The 22,364-nt window shown below is 45.2% G+C and overlaps 1 protein-coding gene across 2 annotated transcripts; it reads right to left on the bottom strand.

Annotated features, from left to right (window-relative positions):
- TNFSF8 (TNF superfamily member 8) lies at positions 1 to 21,781 on the bottom strand. 2 transcript variants are annotated; one of them, XM_013182840.3, is made up of 5 exons: positions 21,669 to 21,781; positions 19,532 to 21,534; positions 14,141 to 14,186; positions 6,267 to 6,338; positions 1 to 5,890 (listed from the first exon to the last, which is right to left on the bottom strand). In XM_013182840.3, the coding sequence occupies exons 2-5, from the start codon at positions 19,724 to 19,726 to the stop codon at positions 5,493 to 5,495; spliced, it is 711 nt and encodes a 236-aa protein (XP_013038294.1). In that variant the 5' UTR covers positions 19,727 to 21,534; positions 21,669 to 21,781; the 3' UTR covers positions 1 to 5,492. The 2 variants fall into 2 exon arrangements, with proteins under 2 accessions (XP_013038294.1, XP_066836872.1); XM_066980771.1 differs by having other exon boundaries at positions 19,532 to 21,687.
- Between the last annotated feature and the right edge of the window lie 583 nt (positions 21,782 to 22,364).

Raw genomic sequence — 22,364 nt, 5'->3', positions numbered from 1 at the left:
CCATCCCCAACTCAATATTTAAACTGGAATAATTAACAACATAAAAAGAAAAAAACTACGTCATTTTACATGATACAATTATTTTGACATTTCATGTGTCTATTGCTAAAGCTCCCGATGCACTGTCTCACAACACAGTCAGGTTTATACATGAAAAAATACCCTTTAAATATAAAGGCTCTGATATTCTGCAAACAATCTGCTTGCCAAAGGCAGAAGTTCTGCTCTTCTACCACTGTCAAGCTTGAGGAACTCCTTGAAGCCCCTGGAATTTACATTCATATAAAGTATTAAAAAACTGCATATTCTCATTTTTAAGCATTAAACTTATTATTCCTCTTAAGCGTAAGCTTTAGAAATACCTATTTTTAAACTGTTGCATATGCCAACACACACTCACATCCTCAAAGTTAGAGTATCAATAGACCTCATTTAACTGTTCAATCAGTTTTTTTCCCAATTCTTCATGTTTCTGCGGTTTCCTTCCTTTTTCCTCCTTTACATTTCATTTTTTTTCCCATCCAGATTTTTATGAGAATGAAGAATAGAATCAACAAGGGGAAGAAGCAGAATAACAGAAAAACAAGGAAATACATAAAACTGCAGGTGTGAAAAAAAAATATCTAAAATACTTAATAAACAGTTTTAGGTGAACAAATACTCCCTTCAAAACTTAAATACTGAATTGGTGCTTAATTCCAAAATGTTGCTCCCCCCATCAGTTGTGGACAAGTCCAAGCAACATGCACTAGTGGTAGTGAAACGGCCTAAGTGGGAAAGACTTATTCTTTTTTGCACTCATACATCTAACAACTTACTCAGTTGACACTGGCATTTTATCTTACAAACATGCTCTGCAGGAGAGCCACAGGCTTTCCAGGAATCTCACCCAGCCTCACAGCACAGGTAGTGCTCTGCTTGGAGCTGTAGATAGTGCCATAAATTATCAGGCCACAGATTAAATGGTCGTTTATCATCTCATCTTGAATGGAGCTGTTGAGAGCCAGGGCTTGGTGGACTGAGTAAAGACTCCGTCACCAGTTGACAGTGTCTAAAATAGGCAGCTAATTTGGGTGCTCTGACTCACCGCCTGGATGTTCTTGCTTCAAGACAGCTATATAGGGAAACAGGGATCCTAAATTTAGATGGTGTGGACATGGCTGAAGGGAAATGGTGTGCCAATATCTGCAGGATATGGCATCTGAGGAAAAACTGATCTTACTCATGGTCTACGACATCCTTGTCTTGCAGCAGAGGAGGGTGGTTGCTGCGTACAAGCAGCCCAGAGGTGATGGTGAGTGTGGAGGTGCTGAAGGCTCTGGCTGTGATGCAAAGGTCTCACAGCAGAGCCTGCATGCTGGGGGCTCTGGAGCTTCACCCTCCTTGAAGGCATCTGAATTTTGGAATATGCTGTGCCAGCCTTCTTTGGTCTCTTCCCTTTTCAACCCCAAATCTTCAAGCTCATGGGACCACTTCTGAAAACAGAAATCGGGGGGTCCTAAACCTGAGCTCCCCAAAACATTTTTCCAAGACTCCGTATCCTCACAGCCCATCATGTGTTCTTGCAGTTGAGCCTATTACAACCATAAAAAGCTGGAGCTGGAAGAGGTTTTGAAGGTCACTCAGTGCAACTCCTGCTGTCACAAGTGTTGCTTGTAAGAATTTGCGTCGTTACAGTTGTTCCTCCTATGGAAGATGCCTTTGCTTTCCCTTGTTCTTCACACTGAACACATGTTGTATCACTTCCACTTTGGAAAGACCTGTCAGCAGGCGCAGTTAGAGGTCCCCAAGATCAAAGTCTTCTTATTTATTTTGCTTTTTGGTTGGGTATTTGTGCTGGTTAGTCCCTTTCTTACTTTAATTGCATGACAGGGTACTTGAAAAGACATAGACCTGCTTGCACTTTTCATATCTAATACTGAATTATGAAGAATAATATTCAGAATAAAAACATGTTAATTTAAGAGCATGAGCTAGTGGCTGTGACTTCTGCAGAATGTTGTTTGCTCTCCGAAGGAATTTGGGTACGTAAGAGGCATGCGGAGTCAGGCAGTTACTTGGTAGAAGGCCAGCGCGGCATTGATCCAGGTGAGGTTCTTCAAACAGGACCATTCATTTTTGGGTAATACACAGCCCCTTGTTTGGCCCATGGCACAGTAAGGAATTTCTCTCTAAGTGACTAAGATTACTTCCCTGTGGGAAGTGTGGAAAAACAAAATGAAACAAAACCAGAAGTGAAGTGAATGCAAAACTCCAAGTCCATCCATCAGCACTCGTTCAGCCTAACTAGTGCATGTGTGTCAGATAAGCCGTGACCTCATTTTCAGATCTGCACTTTGAGGAGTTTGGGTTCAGGCCAATTTCACAGGAGGTGTCAATGAGCCCTGTGAAGTGTAATTGCAAGCCTGAATTAAAAGCCTCTGCAGCTTTGGGGAAGTTCGGATCCAACTCTGTAACCTCTGATATTAAGCTTGATTTGATTTTGATTTGCTGCCCCCGGGTGAGCTTGGATGGAAGTGTATTGCATTGACTTGACTTCATTTAAGTTCCTATGAACATTTCCTATAGCAATTAACAATGGCCAGAATTAAACCCAGTAACACGTACTTTTTCTATCAACCAGGATTACAAATAACGGCACATACTAACTCCTGTAGACGCTTCTTCCCCAAGCAGAACATGGTTTAAGAGTGCAATTTCTTCGGTGTCTGAGAAGGGCCAAGAAACCTCATCAGAGCAGACTTCCTTGTGAGATTGCTGCAGTTTCCTGTTTCTGGTCAGGTTAGCAATAGAGCATATGCACAGAAAGCCACAGGTTTGCCACATCTGAGGACCAGGGGAGGAATTTTCAAAATTTCTCCATCCCTTCAGTGCCTTCAGCAGTTGCCCTTTGCCATGGACTGGGGGCTGTGGTGGGGCACCAGAGCAGGCTCTGCTGCTGCCTGGGAGCTCCAGCGCTTGGGGGAGGGCAGGTCTGGGCGATGACCCCAGCAGCAAAGCGGCTCTGCTGCCAGCAGGGAAGCTGACACCACGGGAACAAGTTCTTCCCCAAAGTGTTGCTGTTGCTGAAAAGATGTGGTGGTGTGTGTAGGATCCGCTTGGATTTTTTTTTTCTTTTTTTTTTTTTTTTAAGTATTGTTGTCAAAAATAGTCTGCCTCAAAGAACAAGGAAATAAAAGAAGGAAAGTGATGAAACAGTGAAGTGACGTAGAGTCTGCCAGAAAGTAAGGAGTCTGTGCTGCTTGGCTCGGGGCCCTGTTTCAGTGAAAGCTATTTAACATTTTTATAACTGATGGCAAAATTGCACGCTATTAATGGGCCCTCTTTATGGCTCTAATTTATTCTTATTTCTCAGAGGCAATGAAGTAGAGGCCAGATTGCTTTATCCTGCGGTATTAAAAAGCCTGGGGCTGAGAGGCTTAGCACTGCTTTGTCAGGATTTTTCTCCATCTGGCAAAATAATAGAATAAAATCATCCTATGCAGAGAGCTTCTTTATTATTTATTTATTTTTTTAAATAATGGGCTTTCTCCTTCAATTCAAAGCCTTCAGGGAAAGGCAGTAGTGGAGGGAGTAAATGCATATTTTCATTCATCAGCTGTCTTTTCGATATTCAGGAGCTGACTCCTAACTGCCAGACTATCTTAAACTTCTCTGAGTATTAGTGGCGCGTATCGAGGTGGAGGCAGACAGAGGTTAAAAACCCTGTTCCAAGATGGGAAAGATTTACAGGGGCCAGGCGGGTAAGGTGATCCCAGTGGAGGTTACAATGTCACAGGCAAGGCAAGGGAATTCTTATAAAAATAATTTTCTTTTCTTTAAGGGGGAAAGAGAAAAAGAAAACATGAATTTAGTTTTCTTTTTTTCCTTTTTTTTTCCCCAACTATAGATAGCAAAGGAATTTTTGTTTTCATCAATGTCTGTCAAAACAGAAAGCAGGTATCCCTAACAGTGAATGAGCTTGACTGTTCATGATCCTTTGAAAGGTTTTTGTGTATTTTGAAATCACCTGGTCAATGGATTGAAACCTCAGGTATGTACCATGAGTTTCCAGTGAAATAACACACGTAGGAAATCACTTCCATGAGGAGTAATTTGAGTGTGCTAACACAAACCGTTCATCAGATAAGCCTGAATAATAAAAGACTTCCTGGGTTTCTGATGCCAGAAACTGATTTTTTAACTAAACTCATGACTAAAAGGTTTGGTGCAAACTGTTCACCCAGCTTAATCATGTAAAAGGAAGAAAGTACAAGTACCCAAGGGAAAAAGCTGAGTTCCAAATAAAACAGGCCTTAGTAGGACCTCAGTGATGAAGAGAAAAAGGAAAGCATGAGCCCTTTGTAACTTTTTGATCCCTCCCCTCACTTTAAGAATTACATATCAAGTAAAAGTCTGTGTTACTGAAATTCACAGAATAAGAGGGCCTGAGATTATTTTAAGTATACTTAATTATCTGAACTTTTAACTCAAAGAATATCAAATGACTTATGTCCACTGGACTGTCTGAAATCATCTCTGGGGAAGTCTGAACCTCAGATCTAATTCTCAGATTTTCCAGGAGTGTAGGTCTTTGGGTGTGTTTACACACCGGCATGCCATCGTGTCACTCAAGAAACTGCCAAACAAGCAGGACAGGATTTGAGGAAAATATATCATAACAAACTTCTTTGTTATGTGGCACAAGATTATTATTTTAATATTCTTTATGGAAAAGTCTAAAAGCCCCAGGTGAGAACAGAGGCTAAGCATTCTGCATATACAAAGTCTCTGCCCCAAAGAGCTTAATATTAAATAGAAAAGATGGATAAATAGTGAAAAGGAAGACACTTGGAACTAAATTGCATAAAGTCCATAGCAGAATGCAGCCTAGAAATGTCTGGAGAGTCCCAGATCGCCTACATTCTGTCCCAGTGTTTTAGTTACTAGCCTGGGAGTCAGCAATTTCCTCATCTTTACTTTCTTTGTTCTATCCATAAACCTGCTCCAGAGTTGTGGTTGCATGTTCTAGTTGAAAAGAAAGCCTTAATTACAAGCTTTGATTGTTAGTTAATTTTTTTTAAAAAAGACATTGCAAATGAGTATTCCATAAAATTTAGACAAAAGGATTTCTCCATCTCCTGAACACAGGCACCTTGCCAGCAGCACATTAGCCAAAAAGCCATGATATTGTGTACTCTTCCCATAATGTGGTTGCATTTTGGCCTGTATTTGCACAGCATTGTTTGGAGGAACCACTGGCATGTCTGTGGGTTGTGTGCGGGATAGTCCAACACCAATCCTACCCTGAGCCAAAGCAGAGCAACCCTACATCTGCCAGGTGTGGGTCTTGTAGTTCTAGATTTCATTCTGGGACACAAAGTTCCTTGTTTACCCTAGCAATGAGGTAAGATAGGAAACATGAAACAAGGTATAGCCTAGTAAAAGCAGGCTGCTGTCATTCAGAGAAAGACAGAGAAAGTCTGGGCAGCGGTGGAAAGTCAGAGAACTTCTCACATTTCATCACTGTACCTCAAGACCCCAAGAACATTATCATTGGGAAGGGAAATTTCATTCAAGAATTTAGGATGATTAAGTGTTACTGATATCCGGTCCTCCACGTTCAGGTACGTCAAATGGAGCTGGAACAAGGTCTTGAAAGTCTTTTCTTGACACGTGTCTGATGCACACAATGTGGATAATGTTTGCCGGTTGACTTTGCCATTCACAAGGAACTCTATCTTGAGGTCCGTGGGGCTGTTTGAACAGTTGGCAAAATGAAAGTTCAGGTGGCAGTAGATCAAGTAGAGGCCTTGCTGCCGTATCACCAGCTCTTCGCTCTTGCACTGGATGTCTTCACATACACCCTTCCCAACCAAGCTCAGTTTTGAACCGTTTACTGGACTTGACACTAGAAAGAAAAGCATGGAAATTGTAAAATGAGCTGATGAACTCCACTGAGCTAAATTTAAATTTATGGGATGTGCAGCAAGGTATTTTCTAGTAAATCGAGACACCTGCTCTGAGGTTGTCCCATAGGAAACTCCCAGAGAGAGCCCTGGCCTGGTGGCTGAGAGCTCACAGGTGGAAGTGGGGTGCTGAAAAGTCGCACGGACTGTGCAGCCCTTCGGGAAAGCCAAGACAGGGAGATGTGGTTAAAAATGGCCTTCTGCAATATTTAAGGGAAGTGGAGATGCATATTTGTGTGTTTGTGTGGGGAAGGTATCTATTATTTCTTTTGAAGTTAAAGAAAATACTGATGTGATCAGATAGGGCACCTCACTGACCTCTCATGTACGCAGCGGCTCCCTTGGTCGGGACATTCTGTAGGATTCTTAAAAAGTCTTCAGAGGTGTTCCCTGAAGGAAACAACATGTTAGGTGACCGCTCCTGATTTCTTAGTACTGTAAAACATACTGTTGGCATTCGGCATCTCTCTTGTTGCAGCCGGGCTATGGGCAAACCGCACAGCAGCAGCCAGAGGAGTGCGTGTTTGGGAGCTGGCTCCTGCACCTTGGCTGATACCACCTAACCTGCACGGGGCTGTCATAGCGCCGTAGCTCCCTCGGTAAGCTTTTAACACCCTACAGTGCCGGCAGGACGCGGTTCTCGCTCCAAAACGCCGGCTCCCCTCGGGCCGGGGCTGTCCCTGCGCTGGGTGCGCGGGGCCGGCTCCCTCCCGCGGCCGCGCCCGGCACTGCCGGCGGCTCCGGGGCGCCCGCACCGCGGCCCGGTGCCACAGCCCGGCCCTGCAGCCCGGTCCTGCCGCCCGGTACCACATCCCGGTGCCACATCCCGGCACCACATCCCTGTACCACATCCTGGCCCTGCATACCGGCTCCTGTATCCCAGCTCCTGCATCCCAGCTCCTGCACCTCACCTCCTGCATCCCAGCTCCTGCACCTCACCTCCTGCATCCCAGCTCCTGCCTCCCAGCTCCTCCCTCCCAGTTTTGCATCCCTGACCCTGCCCCCTTTCCCCCTGCTGCTTCCTTTCCCATTTCACCTCCCTTCCAGCCACCTTTCACTTTCCCATCTACTTTTCCTAAGCCTCTCCTCCTTACTGAGCATTGAATGCATGGCACTGATTATTCCTCTTTTATTCTGTGATTATAAAGAGCAGAGTTAGTACAGCTCTGTGTAGCCCACATGCCTGTGGATGCACAGACAAGATTTAGGATTCAGAAGAGTGTATCCCCCATGGGGCAACCAGGCAGGTGGGTGGTTCTTCCTCATTGCATTGACCTCTCCTTATTTACATCTCCTGGCCCTGCTGATGCTGGGGAAGGAGCAGCTCAGATGGGAGATTGGGAATTCCCTGTGTTTTATTCCACAGCTGAATACAAGAAATGCAATATGAAGAAATTTCAGTAAAGCCCAACCAAATTATACAACCCTATCCCAGGGAACACAAGTCATCTCTATTTTCCTGTGACTTCATTTACAAAATTGGTATGGGTCACCCACCCAGAAGGGTCCCTGAAGGACCAGTTAATACACAGAATTAAACATCCAGGACGTCAGATGACATATATCTCGTTCCTTACATGAACAGTATAGAAGTTTACTAAATACAGAGTGAGTCAAGAATCTTAACTTTCACAGAATTCCTGAAACCAAAGGTACAAGAAAACACAATCTCCAGACCCTTACAGTGTCTGCTTAGCCTGATTTTTCAGAGATGCTTGGTCAGGAGGATAGATAAATGAGGGAAAAGTGGGTCCCACACACAAGTCCCACTGATTGGTGATTTGTAACAGCGTCCCCTTTGCACTCGTACTGTCGGAGGAGGTTATGTATGTCTTGAAAGAACTGTAATCTCTCTCTGACTCCATAAGCTGAAACACTTTTGAGGGGAGCAGGTGTTCCCTGCTCTCCAAGAATGAGTAAATTGTGTATCAAAGTCCCTTGTCTGTGCTGGAAATCCCCAGAGAAAAACCAAAGCCTACTTCTCTGATGTTAGTCATATCAACACAGTGTTTTAATGAGTGTACAGAAATAAGGAGATGTAGAATTGAAGAAAACTCTTCTGACCCTTATTTCAGGCTAATGCAGATACAGTGGTAGCAAGAGTCTCTGGCAATGCACAGCCAGTGCCCTGAGCCCACTTGCATTACTGATGTCCTGCAGGAAAGAAGAATAGTTTTAGAGAAACCCAGTGCCATTTCGGGGCTTTACCCTACAAAGCAGAAAATCCCCTGCTGCTCAAGCAGACCTTGGAAGCTGCAGCCCCACAACTTGCTAGGCAAGCAGAAGTGCTGTACCCGCATGCAAGCACCTTGATGTTGCCAGGAGCCCCATCAGCCCTGAGCTATCTCAGGATTTTCATGGCATCACTCAAAACCTACCCCTCACTCATGTGGCTGTGTTTGCACTTTCAAAGCTGTACTTACATCCATTGATGTCAGCAAGTTTTGTACATGTGTGTTTAAGCCACTTGTTTGGTGACATCAGCTGTGTTTCTGAGAAGGCAAGTTATGGAAAAAAATGTATAAAGACATTTCCTGTCCTCGCTCCTCTGAGACAGCTTGTAACCTTTTTCTAGTTTTATTTCTCAAGTTACTTCTTTTATCTGAAACATACCAGCACAAGCCGGCAAAGACTAAAATTACTAGAGCTTCAGGACTGATCGATGGATATGTTCAATCACATTGCCTAATTGACTTTGCACTAGTAGCAGTGTAAATCAGAAGTAATCCCACAGAAGTCAATAGGATTATATCAGCTTAAAAGCACTGTGAGAAGGAGGAAAAGCACAGCCACAACTGGGTCTAAGTACCAAGGAGCCCACACTGGTTTCATGTCCGCTGTGATGCACGGACGCTGCAGATCAGGTTGCTTGAAAGAAACCTGCTGATAAAGGAGGCCTCGTAGCAGGAAGCCATTTAGGTTATTTTGTCCTAAGGAAGCCCTTAGGCGACAATGCACTTTTGTCTTCCTGACCCCTTTTACCATAGGATAAGCATCCAGAGGCAGCAGCCCTGAAGGAAAGGGCTAAGCAATTTTTGTGTGCATTACGAAGCTTTTCCCCACCGAGCCAAAGGCGCTGTGAAATGGCTCAGAGGAGCTGCAGCCTCAATGACACCTCCACGATTTCCACCTGGGGTGCAAAATGGAAGGAGGCTTGCGTTGAAACAGCAGGACCTATAGAGGCTGTGTCTGCCTGCCAGGAGGAACCTGAGGCTGCAGGACACGTGGTTGTGTCTGAGCCAGGTCCGAGGAGATGTGGCTCCACCTGGGGAACTCTCCTCACCACTTGCTGCCTCAGTTTCCCCACCTGTGAGATGGTTGTAACAGGAGCAGAGGCACAGGGCAGTGATACCAAGAGCTAAAAGTGTCATGACAGAGCAAGGCATTGCTACCCAGGCAGGAAAAGCCCCTTAGATGTTTTGTTTGTTTGTTTTTGAGGCTCCTCCTAGTACCAACCTCCCATGTGTTACAGTGAGGTTCCTCTGCAAGGCATACAGCATTAGGGCTGGCTGGGGGCTGAGTGTGGACAGGCACAAACAGGTCAAAAACCTGATCTTATCTTAAGGATAAATTAAATAAGAAAAATATCCTTAAAGGTAAAGAAGACAATAAACAGCTTTCAATCCTTTCTTACACTCTACCGATTTCAATGCTGACAAAATTAGGCAAGGTGACTTCATATGTTTCTGTCAGAGTGCTGGAGCCAGCAGAACTCGCTGTGCTTTATTTCTCTGCAGCCCCTCTGTGACACCCCACAGCTCTCTCTGACCTCCCCCCTTCCAGTTTAGGTGTCCTGCAAGCAGCTGCTGGCCGGCAGTGGTGGAAGGTCCCAGCTGCGTGGTGCTGTGACAAGTGCCAGCTGGGTGATGTCCTCTCCTGGGCTCTACCTGTGGCTGCGCTTGTTGTGCATGCACTGAGTGTCTTCGGTCCTCGGGAGCCCAAGGACAATCACACTGGTCCTGGGCATGCAAAGGGGCATGAACTCAGCTGGCAGTTTTGCCTCCTTCCAAAAAATGGAGACTTCAGAAGCATCCCTTTCTTTCCTTCGGATTTAGGAATAACATCTTATGAACTCCTCATCACAACAAACCTGACTACTGCAAGGTTTTCAGCACAGAGTTTAAGGCCAAAACTCTTCAAGGCTTTCACCTGCTTGCCAGTATTGCATGGGTCACATAATTTCATGGAGCTATTTGTATATGTATATATATAATACTCCACAACTTGCATTTTTAGTATTGGAGAGGCAGAGGATCTAACATTCAGCATTTTTTGGCAATACTAATCATCTCGGTACTAATTAAATAAGCCCCTGTTATGGCTAACTGGAATCAGGCTGGGTGCAGTTTCCGCTGGATGCTTGCCAAGGATCATGCCTCTGCAATCTTTCTGGCATTTGCAAGCCCAGGCTTGACAAAATTTTCTGAACAGAGAAACACAGCTCGTCTGCCCTGACCTTGCTGAGAGCAGACAGACCCTCATACAGTTTTACATATATACGCACAAACGTGCACGTGTACTGTAGCTGATAAAGCAAAAAAACATGGTGTAAACGTCAAGTGTCCATTTCTGAAGAACCCACTGTCCTGGGGTTTGTGGCTAACACCCTGGTGGCTTCAGTAGTTTGCCCTGGGACAATTCCCGGACAGAAGAGACCAAGTTTAGGCATAGAAGGTCAGTCTGCACTCAGATATATTACCACAGTTCTGGAAAGACTGTTTGCTTCACCAGCTTCAGCCTGATTTACCCTAGGGTAGAAAATAATGTATAGGTGAATGTCACATGTATTATCTTTAATTCCTGGGACCAGATTTTTTATTTGGGAAGCTATTTCCCCTTGCAACTGTGAATGGGGTGCTGAATTTTCTTTGAATTATCCTTATATATATGCGTAGTGCACGTGTACCTATGTATCTGCAGGTTTTTCATTTTGTGAATGAGAGAAGATTTGGTTTCATGTCTCTGTAGTTCCAAATAAAAAGAAAAGCCACCAGTCCAGGTTTACAGCATTTCAAGGGAAATGAGGCTCGGTGAGGACAGTGTGGAGAGGAGGAGGACTGAACATCTCCAGATGTTGGCAGATCATAAATTTCTCTGTGTCTTGGTTTTTTCCACCAAAATGAATCTACCAATCATACCCTTCTGGCCTGTATTGGTATTTACGGCAACCTGTGATTCCGTATTTATGAACGTAGATGAGTTTCTGCAGAGAAATATTTCCCCAGAAACAACACTTCACAAACATTTACTTCACGATGAATTTAATGCCTTCCCCCTGTTGCTTCAGCAACGATGGCACAGGGGTTTTCAGGAAATTGCTATCGTTTTTCACACAAACATTAAATTAGCTGACGTTGCATCTCAGCTACTGCTTGTACATTTCTGGAAACCCATCCATTGAGGACAGACAGCTGAGTCAGGAAGGCAAAACTCCTATAGATCTGCTTTAGTGCCCACTGGTGTATAGCTAATAATAGAACACAATCTCCTTGGAAATCTAAATGCAAATCACAGTGTTTTTCCTGCTTTGAGATCACTAAATTAATTCGGGGAAGTAGCCACGTCTGGACCACTGTCCCTTCATAGTGCAATGCACTCTGCCTGAGTGAGGCGCAGACGTTCCCACCTGCACACTCCTGCATCCCCTGTTAGCACCTCTGAGAGGCTTTGCACAAGTTGACCCCTTCAGCCCCCCCCATTTCTACAGACACAGGGTTGGAGCAAGGCTGAGCACCCAACTGGCAACTCAGCAATGCTCAGTTTGCTTTCTCGGCCTCCTTTCAACTCAGGGCTTCCAAGTCCCGTTGTGAAACAGGGGGTGCAACACCCCCCAAATTGCACTATCAACACTGAGGCTGTCCGAGGGGCAGGCACAGATGCAAACCTAAATCCACAGCCACTCCAGCCTCACCACCGTCACCATCCTGCAATATTCCTTATTTTTCTGTTCTTGCTCTGCAGCTGCGGGATGGGGCCTTGCAGCAGCCGCCGAGGCTCCCTGCTTAGAAGTCAGCAAGCGATGCCTGGCAGCGGATGACAGAGCTCCGTGCCGAGGGGCCTGCTGTAAATTACCCACTGGGATCTATTAATCAATTAGCCCCGCTTTATGCATTTTAAGAGAAAAATAAAAGGCCATTGTAATTTGCTCACACTTTAATGCTCCATTACCCCATCAGAGCTGTGCAATAGAGCCTGACAGGCAGCAAGGGGTAGGCTGATCGAGCACCTGCACACACTGCAGACAGCTTTCGGCAGCCCTTCCTGCCTTGTGGCATTTTGTTATGCCCTCCTTTGTCTTACACTAATGGCATCACCACAGATTTAGCAGCAGAATTTGGAGCAACAGGGTGCCTGTAATTGATATTGACCCAAAGGCAAAATGTTTTCTAGCTAAGGAAACATGTCTTGTAAATTCCTGGAGAGAACATGCTCCTCCCGCCTGGCACCTGCCAGGTGTTGATGAGGAGAAAGAACAATTGGCACAGATTTCGAGATTTGAAAATAAATAATATTGCAATGCAACATTTTTTTTTTTTTTTTGCAATGTGAGACCTCTCCCTCCTACCCTGGGAATGCCAGTATTGCTTGTGTTTTGCTTTACAATAACCCTGACCTACGATATGTGCTCAGTGGCTCCTCCTCTGTCAATCACTAGACACCGCTCCGATGGCTTTCGCTACCTCTTTCTAATCGGTGGTAAAACTCAGCCATGAAAACCAGCACCGTTCTGGTGATTTCTCTGAGGCTGGGCTGCCTTGTGAGGCAGAGGCTCTGCTCTGGGGCTGCACCGCCCCGTGGGCACCGGGGAATTGCTGTCACCACAGGGGACGTGGGCAGCCAGGCTGAGGCTTTGCAACCACTTCGGTTTGCAAAGCTCCTTTTTGGGCACTTCTGGGGATGCACTAGAATGAGGCTGTGATAGGGCTGCCCAAACTCCCTTATCCAAATCTGCCCTGCATGTTAAGACCCTGCTTTATTTCTGAGGATCTTCAAGTACAACCTAAAGTACCAGAAAGCCATAGAAAAACTTAAGGAGATATAGGGGAGATAGACACAGACTAAAAAATGCACCAAGGGGACATCCTGAGGGGAGAAAAAAATCCCTCCAGTTTTACAGGCGTTTGAAAACACACAAAAATGATGGTGAGGCTGATGCAAAGTTCTCAGGAAGGGCAGTGGGACATGCAGGGACAACTTCGTGTGGTATGAAAAAAGCCCAATACAGAAGAGTCCTGGATTCATGAATTCTGCTAGTTACAGTGTATGTTGCCCAGATACTGCATTATGTCACCTGTGCACAAAAACAGAGGTGCAGAAAATATAGTTATGTAATTAAGGTTTTCTGGACCTTGATTTTTTAGATTCCTGTTGTGCTAACACCTCTAGATAAACACTCTGCTTCAGTTTTCCCATCTGAGGAGTGGGAGGTGATGCTATCTCCTATCTTCTGGGACTAAATAAGAACTCATATTTGCAAGTCAAAATACTTGGTTCTAAGGACCGTAGAACCAGGAAGGCGAAAGAAATGAAATAAACAGAGCTTCTCTGATTTATGCTAAGGAAAAGCAGAATATTGGTAGGCTGTTTCTGCTAGTCTAGTTTGAAAGGTTTCTCCACTTTTGGTCTCCTTATGTCCGTACTCTGCCTGTTTAAATTCCCTGCTCCTTGCCTCTTGCTGCTGCTGTTTTCCACTTGCCTCTCCTCAACCTACCCCTTCCCTCCTCCCTTTTTCCCGCAAGCCAGTAAGAAACACATAACTACTCCAGACCAGAGGAGTTCAAGAGGAGCTCCTGTTGTTTTGAAATATGCGCTAACATGTTTACACCCAATCCTTTCAAGGACAGGGACATTACGTCCACATGTGCAAGAGACAGCCCTTAAAATAAGACCTAACAGAATGATGTTCACATCCTCTGGCAAAAATGCTCTCTTGCAAAGACACTTCAGGGCAGATTCAGAAATGCTTGTTATTTCCTTAGCTATGCCCTGGTTTCCGGAGGTACCGAGTAATTTGAAAGCTTTTTTTCTTCTTCTTCTTCTTCTTTTTTTTTTTTTTCCACTGCCTTGGCTTTTCACCAAGAAGTGACTTTATGTGAAATGTTGACATGTGCATAATTGCCTTACTCACGATCCTGGGCAATATTTGCATTACAGATGAAACACTGCACAGGCTGTCAATTTAGGTGTCTTACCTTTGCGGATGGGTTCTGTGATGCCCTCTGTGGCAGGATCAGCTGCCTGGAAGAGAAATGAGAGTGGGGAGGTTATTCTGGGAGCAGGGTACACCTGTGTTCTAGTGGGACCCTACTTTACAAGTTGATATTAAAAGTTTCCACTGCATCCCAAGAAGGCACTGCAGAGCCGGGCGTTACAGGGCATATGGCTCCTACAGAGCATCCCAGCAGCCCAGTGAGGGAGTGCTGTGGAGCACAGCCCTCCAGCAACCTCTGCACTCAGGCAAATTCATCCTCAGTCATTCCACATCACAGCCTTTTTTTTTTTTTTTTCTGAAAGTAGAAATCTACATTTCTGACACAGCAGTTTTCTCAGTGCTGTAAGAAATGTGTGTGGCTTCTGTTGGGGTTGTTTTGGAAGCAGAAGCCCTGAAGTTCTCCCTGTGGCTTGCAAAGCTTGGAGAGAGTACGACAGAGCGGGACTGGACACCCTTCAGAGCCAGCGTCTGGCCCTGGGAAGCCTGGCTGGATGAAAATAAAAGCTGCAGAGCCCCAGCATGGGTCTGGGAGCAGCAGTGTTGTCCTGCCTCAGCTCTTCTCCTACTTCTTGCCGAGATGTAAATCTAAAGGTCAAAAAGGAATGAGAAATTGTCCTCCATCAGCATGGCCTGAAAACTTCTCAGGAAACATGCTCCAAGTGTGAAATACGGTAGGCTTCATCTGTGGTCTAGCTTCTGTTTCAGCATACCTCTCTGCTTTCCAAACATGAATTCCTCGGGCCTGTGCCTGCTTGTGTATTTACTTCCATGCAGGTTATATCTCTAACAGCTCATAACTGTCCATCAGTACCCCCAGGGAGCAAACAAATTTTCCTGACAGCTGTGGAAAGAAACTATGAGCGCCTCAGCGCTTGAAACTCTGTGTCATGTCCCTTCGCTCACACACACTGCTAATTTCAGTATCAGGGAGTGGTTTCTGTTCCCTTCCAGGCTACCCTAAACTGACTCTTTTATTCTCAAATCCAATTACCTGGGCTAATTGTGCCATGTAACCTGGCCAGGCCCAATTTAGCATGTCCAAGGATTAGAAAGTTGGAAATCTGCTACTAGTTTTGGCAGAACATCTGGTATCTCCCAGGAGAAGTGAGGCAGCCCATGCACGTGGCAGGAGACACCATCATCCACAGTGGTCTGGAGATCTCGAGGGTCTTAAAACATGAGCGCTTTATTTTTGGGTATAAATAGAATAATGTGTGGCATGAGGAGAAAGAAGATGGTTGGACAGTGAGAGAAGTCACAGTGTGTCTGTTTCTGGTACTTAATGTTGTGGCCTTAGATGTTTAAGGATACATTTAATTAGACTTTGCCCTAACGTGACCATGCTTTCAACCACAGCTGAGGTGTAGAGCTGTGTCTGTTCCAGGCAAGCCAAAACTATCCTTTGGTCTAGTAGCAAAATGCTGCACCCTGCAGATAGAGATTGCATAGGCGCTTCGTGATTTGGGAACCTGCAATATCTGAGTCGTTCATTTTCTCTCCCCACACCCATGTAAGACAGGGAGAAAGATGCTATCTCCCCAACAAGATTATGCTCAATGAAATCAGGCAGGAAAGCTATGGCTGCTTGCAGAGAGGCTGGTAAAGTGACCGAGATGTTACTATCAGTGAGGTGCTCGCCTTGCAGCCCTCTCTCAGAGAAAGCATGCAGGATGAGGCTGATGGCACGCAGCTTGATTTGTAGCCAGGGCAACATAAAAAGAATTAAAATGAATTAACATATCATACCCTCACTTGGGAAGTCTCCCAGTGGGTGAAAACAGCAGATATTAATTTAATTTATTTTAGTGACAAGTGACTAGGTATTCAAATAACACTTTAGATGTTGCTTTGAAATTTTACTAGCATTGCTGTTTTCTCTTGTGACAGCCAGCACGTTGCATGTAACGGTGTAATCTGGAATGTAAAGGGGCACATGCTAGGAGCTCAGAGAGGTTAAATAATAGAGCACCAGCTCGGGAACAATTCAGTACAATGAATTCACCCTGTCTGCAGTGATCTGGGTGCTGCTGATGAAGGATCTCAGACCTGGCAAGCAGAAGAATTTGTGTTTGCTTCATTAGAGAAAATGATAGGTGCCAGTGAAAGTCCTGTCTTTCTTCCTTCCTTTAATTACTTTACAAGATATTTTCCCAAGCTGAGACAGGCCAGTGCTGTTATAGTCACAGAACCACAGAATGGCCCAAGTTGGAAGGGACCCACAGGGACCATTGAGTCCAGGCCCTGGCTCCGCTCAGGACCACCCAAAAACCAGACCCTAAGTCTGAGAGCATTGTCTAAATGCTCCTTGAGCTCTGGCAGCTCAGTGCCATGCCCACATCCCTGGGGAGCCTGTCCCAGTGCCTGAGCACCTCTGGGTGCAGAACCTCTCCCAGACACCCAGCCTGACCCTCCCCTGTCCCAGCTCCGTGCCGTTCCCTCGGGTCACTCTAACACTGAGCTCAGGACTGAGTATTTGTTTAACCAGAAGTCTCCAAAATGCGTGCCCACATCTACAAAGCCCAAGACAACGCACCCCAAAACACAGTCCCCCAGAAACGAGCCTGGGACCAGCTTCATGAGGCCCAGGGCTCCTGCAAGAGTGCGTCCCACGGGTCCCAGCAACAGAAGCTGAGGACATTAATTAATCCCCAGGCCTCAAAACTTCATTACCCGTGGCTGGCTGAGCCGGGGGGCAAAACAGACGTACTTTCGTGTTCAGTGAGTGGGAAACTGCTGGCAGGGGCTATTTTCAGTTTTTGGCCTTTTTTTTTCTTTCTCGTTTTTGTCAGGGTTGTCCACCAGAGGGGGCCATCAGGCTCCGGTGGCCGTGCTCTCGGCAAGGCTCCTTGCAGACCTTTTAAGCAGCCATAAATGAGGCAAAGGCCACGCTGGGAAGTGGCTCCTGCAGCCCCACTGCTAACGGGGTTTGTAGGGTAGCTAGCGGCAGGACCAGAGGGAATGGCCTCAAGTTGCGCCAGGAGAGGTTCAGGTTGGAAATGAGGAGACATTTCTTCTCAGGAAGAGCAGTCAGGCATTGGAACGGGATGCCCAGGGAGGTGGTGGAGTCACCGTCCCGGGGGGTGTTCAAGGAGAGGTTGGACGTGGTGCTGAGGGACATGGTTTAGTGGGTGACATTGGTGGTAGGGTGATGGTTGGACCAGATGATCTTGGAGGTCTTTTCCAACCCTAATAATTCAATGATTGACTCCAGCGGCCTGAGGAGGAGACCATCAAACACAAAGACCACCACTGACTCGAGCAGTCAGCTAGTGCCTGAGCAGTGCTCAGATGACTTACCCATGCCACTTGGAGGGTGACAATATGACCTCTACAAAATGCAGAGCAGTGACGGTCTGTCCCAGACTTCGCTCAGAATCTGTTCATAGCGCTACACCTCATGGCCTAGGTGTCTAATACAGCGTACCTTGCAGTACAGTGCAAGGTGTCCTGGGCTTTATGTGTCCTAATTACAGTTCTCTAGTCCTTTCTTTACTCTTCCACTGATTTTACCTCTCTCTCTCCATACATATAGACATCTACTTAGGTGTGTGTGTGTTTATCTATATCTATCGATCTGTATATATATTTAGCAGCAGTGAACCGCAGCAGGCAGAAGCATGGAGGCCTCATGGCCCTTCTAACAGTGTTAAGAGGGAAAATGTCGGCAAAGGTCCACTATGCAGCAACTGTTCTTGTCTGAGAGGAAAAACAAAAATCACTTCCGAAAGATATAGGTAAGTGAATGGCCTAATGCAAAGTGTTTCTGCAGATGAAAGCTGGAACTGAACTGACTTCAGCTCTGAATGTAGTTCCAAAAAATGACACTTCCCAGGTCTGACACTGTGCTGTACCGCCTTTCTTGAAAACAAGGTGTAAAGGAAATTTCTTAGGGTGTTGGAAAATGTGGGGGGGATGAATAATGTTTCCAAATCTAACACCGTTTCCGAAGCAGCTGCAGTAATGTCATTAGTCTTTTAAATGAAAACCTTGACTCTTTCAGTAATACTGTTCCTCTGGCAACTGGTGTAACTGCATTTATCCTGATGGAGAAGTAATTTAATGCTTACTTTCATAATAACTACAAATGAAAGCCTCATTATATAGGAAAACTGTGGCAATTCTGTAATTACCCAGGCTGTTATTTTAAAGATCTCCCTTAATGTCCCACTATTTATCACTTGAAAATCCCCATGTCTCATTCTAACTGTTTCCAAACTGCTTCTCTTTTGGAAGAACGCTGATTTCAGGTAAATGACTCCTTGCTGGTACAACTTAAAGAAGTATCAGTCAAGCTTTAATGGTTTAATTTCTGGGTAATGTGCATACACAGATACATAAATTGTACAAGATCAATTTAGTAAGAGAAAATATTGTGCTGAATGAACATATTTTGTTTTCCATGGCCAGCATCATTCAGCAGCTCCATGCTGGTGCTTTCATTCTATGAATCATAGCAGAGGTGCTTCAGAATCTAGATTTTTGCATTAAGATTTCAAAGGCTATAAAACTTCTAATGTGATATTTTACTCTGGTAAAATTTGTAGCAACGTTCCTGGTAGGATCAGAAATGCACCTTTTGTATTCACAAGCCTGTACCTCTGTCGTGGCTGGACCTGTCTCACTGATTCCCCATTCAGTCCCAGATCCTCTTTATTTTAAGAAGGGGGAAATGTCTTTACGCAGAGGGAAGAGTTCTTTTTCTCAGACCTTGTCTCGCTTACATCCTTCAGTTATCCTTGCTATAACTATTTTTGCATTAAAAAATCATTCCCGAGAGCAAGACTGACAAAAATGTGAGGCATCACGAGGTTCCTTGCCCCATCCACTGCTCAGGGTCTTTCAAGGGAGCTCTGCTTCACTGCCTCTCATGGCATCCTAGCAGACAGCACCACACAGCATCACGCAGCGAGATGGCTCGTGTTGTGTCCGTCCCTAACAAACACTGCCAGACCAGGCAAGACCAGACCAGACTATCTTGGACGGCGGTAGCTCTCCAAAGAAGTGACAGGGGATACATATAAGCCAGGCAGCAGAGAGTGAGACACCGATGTGTCTTCATTCCACTTCTCCTCTTAACTAGGCTGGACATAGGGTGGATTGACTCTTGAATTATGAGTTTCCCACTTCCATTCATAGAGAAGAAATTGCATGCTAGAAATAATGTTGCCCATGGAGCAATGATTTCTTTTTTGAAAGTTCTTTTCTCTCCCTCTTTGTTTTGTCCCCTACCTTGTGTGTGTGTACTCATTACAGGTGGCAGAGATCGATCTGCTAGCTACAGAGTATTATTTGGAGAGAGGGAGGTTACATTAGAAAATAAAGAAAAAAGAACAAAAGAAAAAGCCAATGAATAAAGTGAGAAATCGCTTACCGTCCTCTGAATGACTAAGACCATGATGGTGGCTAGTGCAAAGACGAGTAATGTGGCGAGGGTAGCGATGATGAAATACAAACATGTTTTGTTAGTGGCTCCAAGCCTCCTTGAAACGGTGTCTTCACTCACATGCATGGCTGATTCATGAGAGTCCTTCACCTGAAAAAGTGTTTGCTCTTGTGCCGAGCACATTCTTATATAGCTCTCAGGGTACTGCTCTGTATCTCCCCTTGATCAGGTTCAGGTTGCAGCCCATCTCTGTTCCTGGCAGGATTTTCCCCCTTCATCCTGGCTCATGTGATCTGGAAAAAAAACTTCATCACTTGTGGTATGAAGAAAGAAGGACCTGGGGGCGTGAGGCAGGTCGCAGCTGTGAAGAGGGGAAGGAGCTTCATGTTCTTGATCAGGGATTTCGCGACAGCCGTCTTGTATGCTGCATTGGAGGTTTCTGATGTCAGAAGGTGAATAGTTACCAAGATCAGTCCCCCCCCTCCCTGCCGCTGGCTTTCTGTGAAAAAGAGAGCTATGCAAATTTTGTTTCATTTTATACTCAGTGCAGCTACAGCTCGGTACAGTACCTCACCCCCGAGCGCTGCCTTCCTGTTGCACAGAGTAACCTCTTGTGATTCTCCGCAGCGTCCCAGCGCCGTGATTGCCGGCGCTCTGCATTCAGGCATGACCTGGGCTTTCTGTGTGGTGGCTGTTCCTCCTGCCTCTGAAGGTCTGCAGATGCTGGGTGAGATTATGCTTGAACAATTCACAGAAATTGTCAGGAAGATGTCTCTGATGCAGGATGCAAGTTCTAGGCAAAGGCATAGGCAGAAAGTGGTCACACGAAAGTAACTGAAAGCATGATGTCAGGATGTGCCCACAGAGCATGTCTGGATTTGCCTCCGTGCCTTGACTTATATGCAGCTGCTGAATTAATCCTGGTTTATCCCTTGCCCACAAGCCTCTCTGTTCCAGGCTTGGTCTAGCACCCAGCCATGGGGTTTCTCACCAAACCCAGTCGACACTTCTCTAACTGGAAGCACCGCCACTCCTTTCCAGCGTGGAATCACCAGTAGTACCTAACCCTGCATTTTTTACGTGAGATGACTCCTTGCTTTCTGGCTAGCCCAACTCTAAAGACATTTTGGTGTTCTGAAAATTTTCACAGTTAGATGAACATCCTCTTTTGATTCATAACTACGGAAACCAAATAGCTTGTGTAACAGATCAGGATGACTAGGATTATTATTTGTTTTAGCTATTCCCAGTCCAGTGATATAAGGTCATCAGAATGATCAAACAGGATCTTACCAATGGTCCATCTATCTTAACAGCTTGCCTTCAGTAGAGTACAGCAACAAATGTCTTGGGAAAGATATCAGAATGGAAAAAGCAGGTAAAGTTATTTATTGAGTGTAATTATCCAGGTTCCTCTGATTTTGGCTTATGGGACTACCAAACCAGATGTGGTACCTTTCTATTTTAATCCAATTCTGCTTTATACCCCTGACAGTAAGGAGTCCTGGCATCTTACTGTTATTACTACTTAGCTTTAAAAAATTTCACCAGAGCACAGCAGTACAAAAGCTTGTATAGGTTTCCAAACAGTGTTTTTCAGAGCATCTCTTATCACTGTGGAAACAGGCACAGTCTATTTTAATCAGAGACAAATGGAAGAAGCCTCCTCTCCTGAAAGATGAAATGGTACAGTAAGATACTTGGTCAGGGCTTCCTCAGGAAGTCTGTCACTCAAGCCTGAGAGGTTGGATGAGGTGGATCTTCACGCTCTCAGTCCTGTTTCATGGCAGCAAACATTTTGGACAGCACCTGGAAGCAGTGGTTCTCAATCACCCTGCTATGTACTGGAAATCAGTCTTGATTTGCAAGGAAAAGAATTGCACATTCCTGAAGGCTCTTTTAAACCCTTCCAGCAGCCAGTCCTGCAGAGCTTCAAACCCATCTTTGGGAAAGCAGAGCATGGAGGTGTTCCCAAAGAGCATCATTGCTCCCTAGCAATGTGAAAATGTGACAATTGTGAAATGCAGGAAGATCCAAACTGCAAAGATCTTGCAGTGACTGACGGCATCTATTATACTTTATAAGACATTAAACATCTCTTGCTTATGGTAGAGCAGATGCATACCTCAGCAAGGAAGATGACTTGCAGGAGAGTAATGATGTTGTAGTTTTAAGAATGTCCCAGCATCTTCAGTGTCATGAGGAGAGTACTGTCCTCTGCGAGCTTGTAGGTGTTTGTGGCTGCACCGAGATATGCATGGTCAGCTCTTCATGCAAATGTAAAACACTTGTGCTAACCTTACGTCTAAGTAGACAGCCAGATACTGCAGTGGTGATAACGATAAAATGAGATCAATGAAGGCCATTAAAGGAAAATGGGAAAAGTTCAGCCCCTGTGCAAGCAGGTGCAAAGCAGATTAAATTTGGCTTGTTACTTTCTAGACTAAATTCAGTCAGCCCACTAGCATGGCACTTGAATGCTGCAGCGTTTAGTGAGCCAGCAATGCTGAAATTTGCTGGGAAGGTCACATACAAAATATATGGCAGGCACAGAGCTTCTAGTCGTGCAATGATATCATGCAGTACAGATTTCCAAGACAGCAAACACCTCAGAATGCCCCAGGTAACAGCAGGATCAACAGATGATTCCCCTTCTTTCACCAAGGAGGGTGAAATGCCTTGAATTGTCGGAGGGAAATACTGCTCAGCCGAGCCAGATGTACAGCTAAGGTAGCCAGTAGTTTTACAGCAGGAAAACACGACAGGTTGAGTGGATGCTTCTGCTACTGTAGCTTCGTCTTAGGCAGTAAATAAACCACCT

The sequence above is a fragment of the Anser cygnoides genome, chromosome 20, assembly GCF_040182565.1.
Source record: "Anser cygnoides isolate HZ-2024a breed goose chromosome 20, Taihu_goose_T2T_genome, whole genome shotgun sequence".
Taxonomy (NCBI): domain Eukaryota; kingdom Metazoa; phylum Chordata; class Aves; order Anseriformes; family Anatidae; genus Anser; species Anser cygnoides.
Note: the sequence above shows the minus strand (reverse complement) of the source record. Positions and strands in the feature narration are given on the sequence as shown.

What these genes read in the sequence shown, in the direction of transcription:
- TNFSF8 (XM_013182840.3), bottom strand. Translation starts at nt 19,726, where the DNA reads ATGTGCTCGGCACAAGAGCAAACACTTTTTCAGGTGAAGGACTCTCAT. An exon ending in CACAGAACCCATCCGCAAAG is followed by an intron (nt 6,339 to 14,140) that starts GTAAGACACCTA and finishes TGTTTCCTTCAG; the next exon opens with GGAACACCTCTGAAGACTTT. An exon ending in AGCCGCTGCGTACATGAGAG is followed by an intron (nt 5,891 to 6,266) that starts GTCAGTGAGGTG and finishes TTTTCTTTCTAG; the next exon opens with TGTCAAGTCCAGTAAACGGT.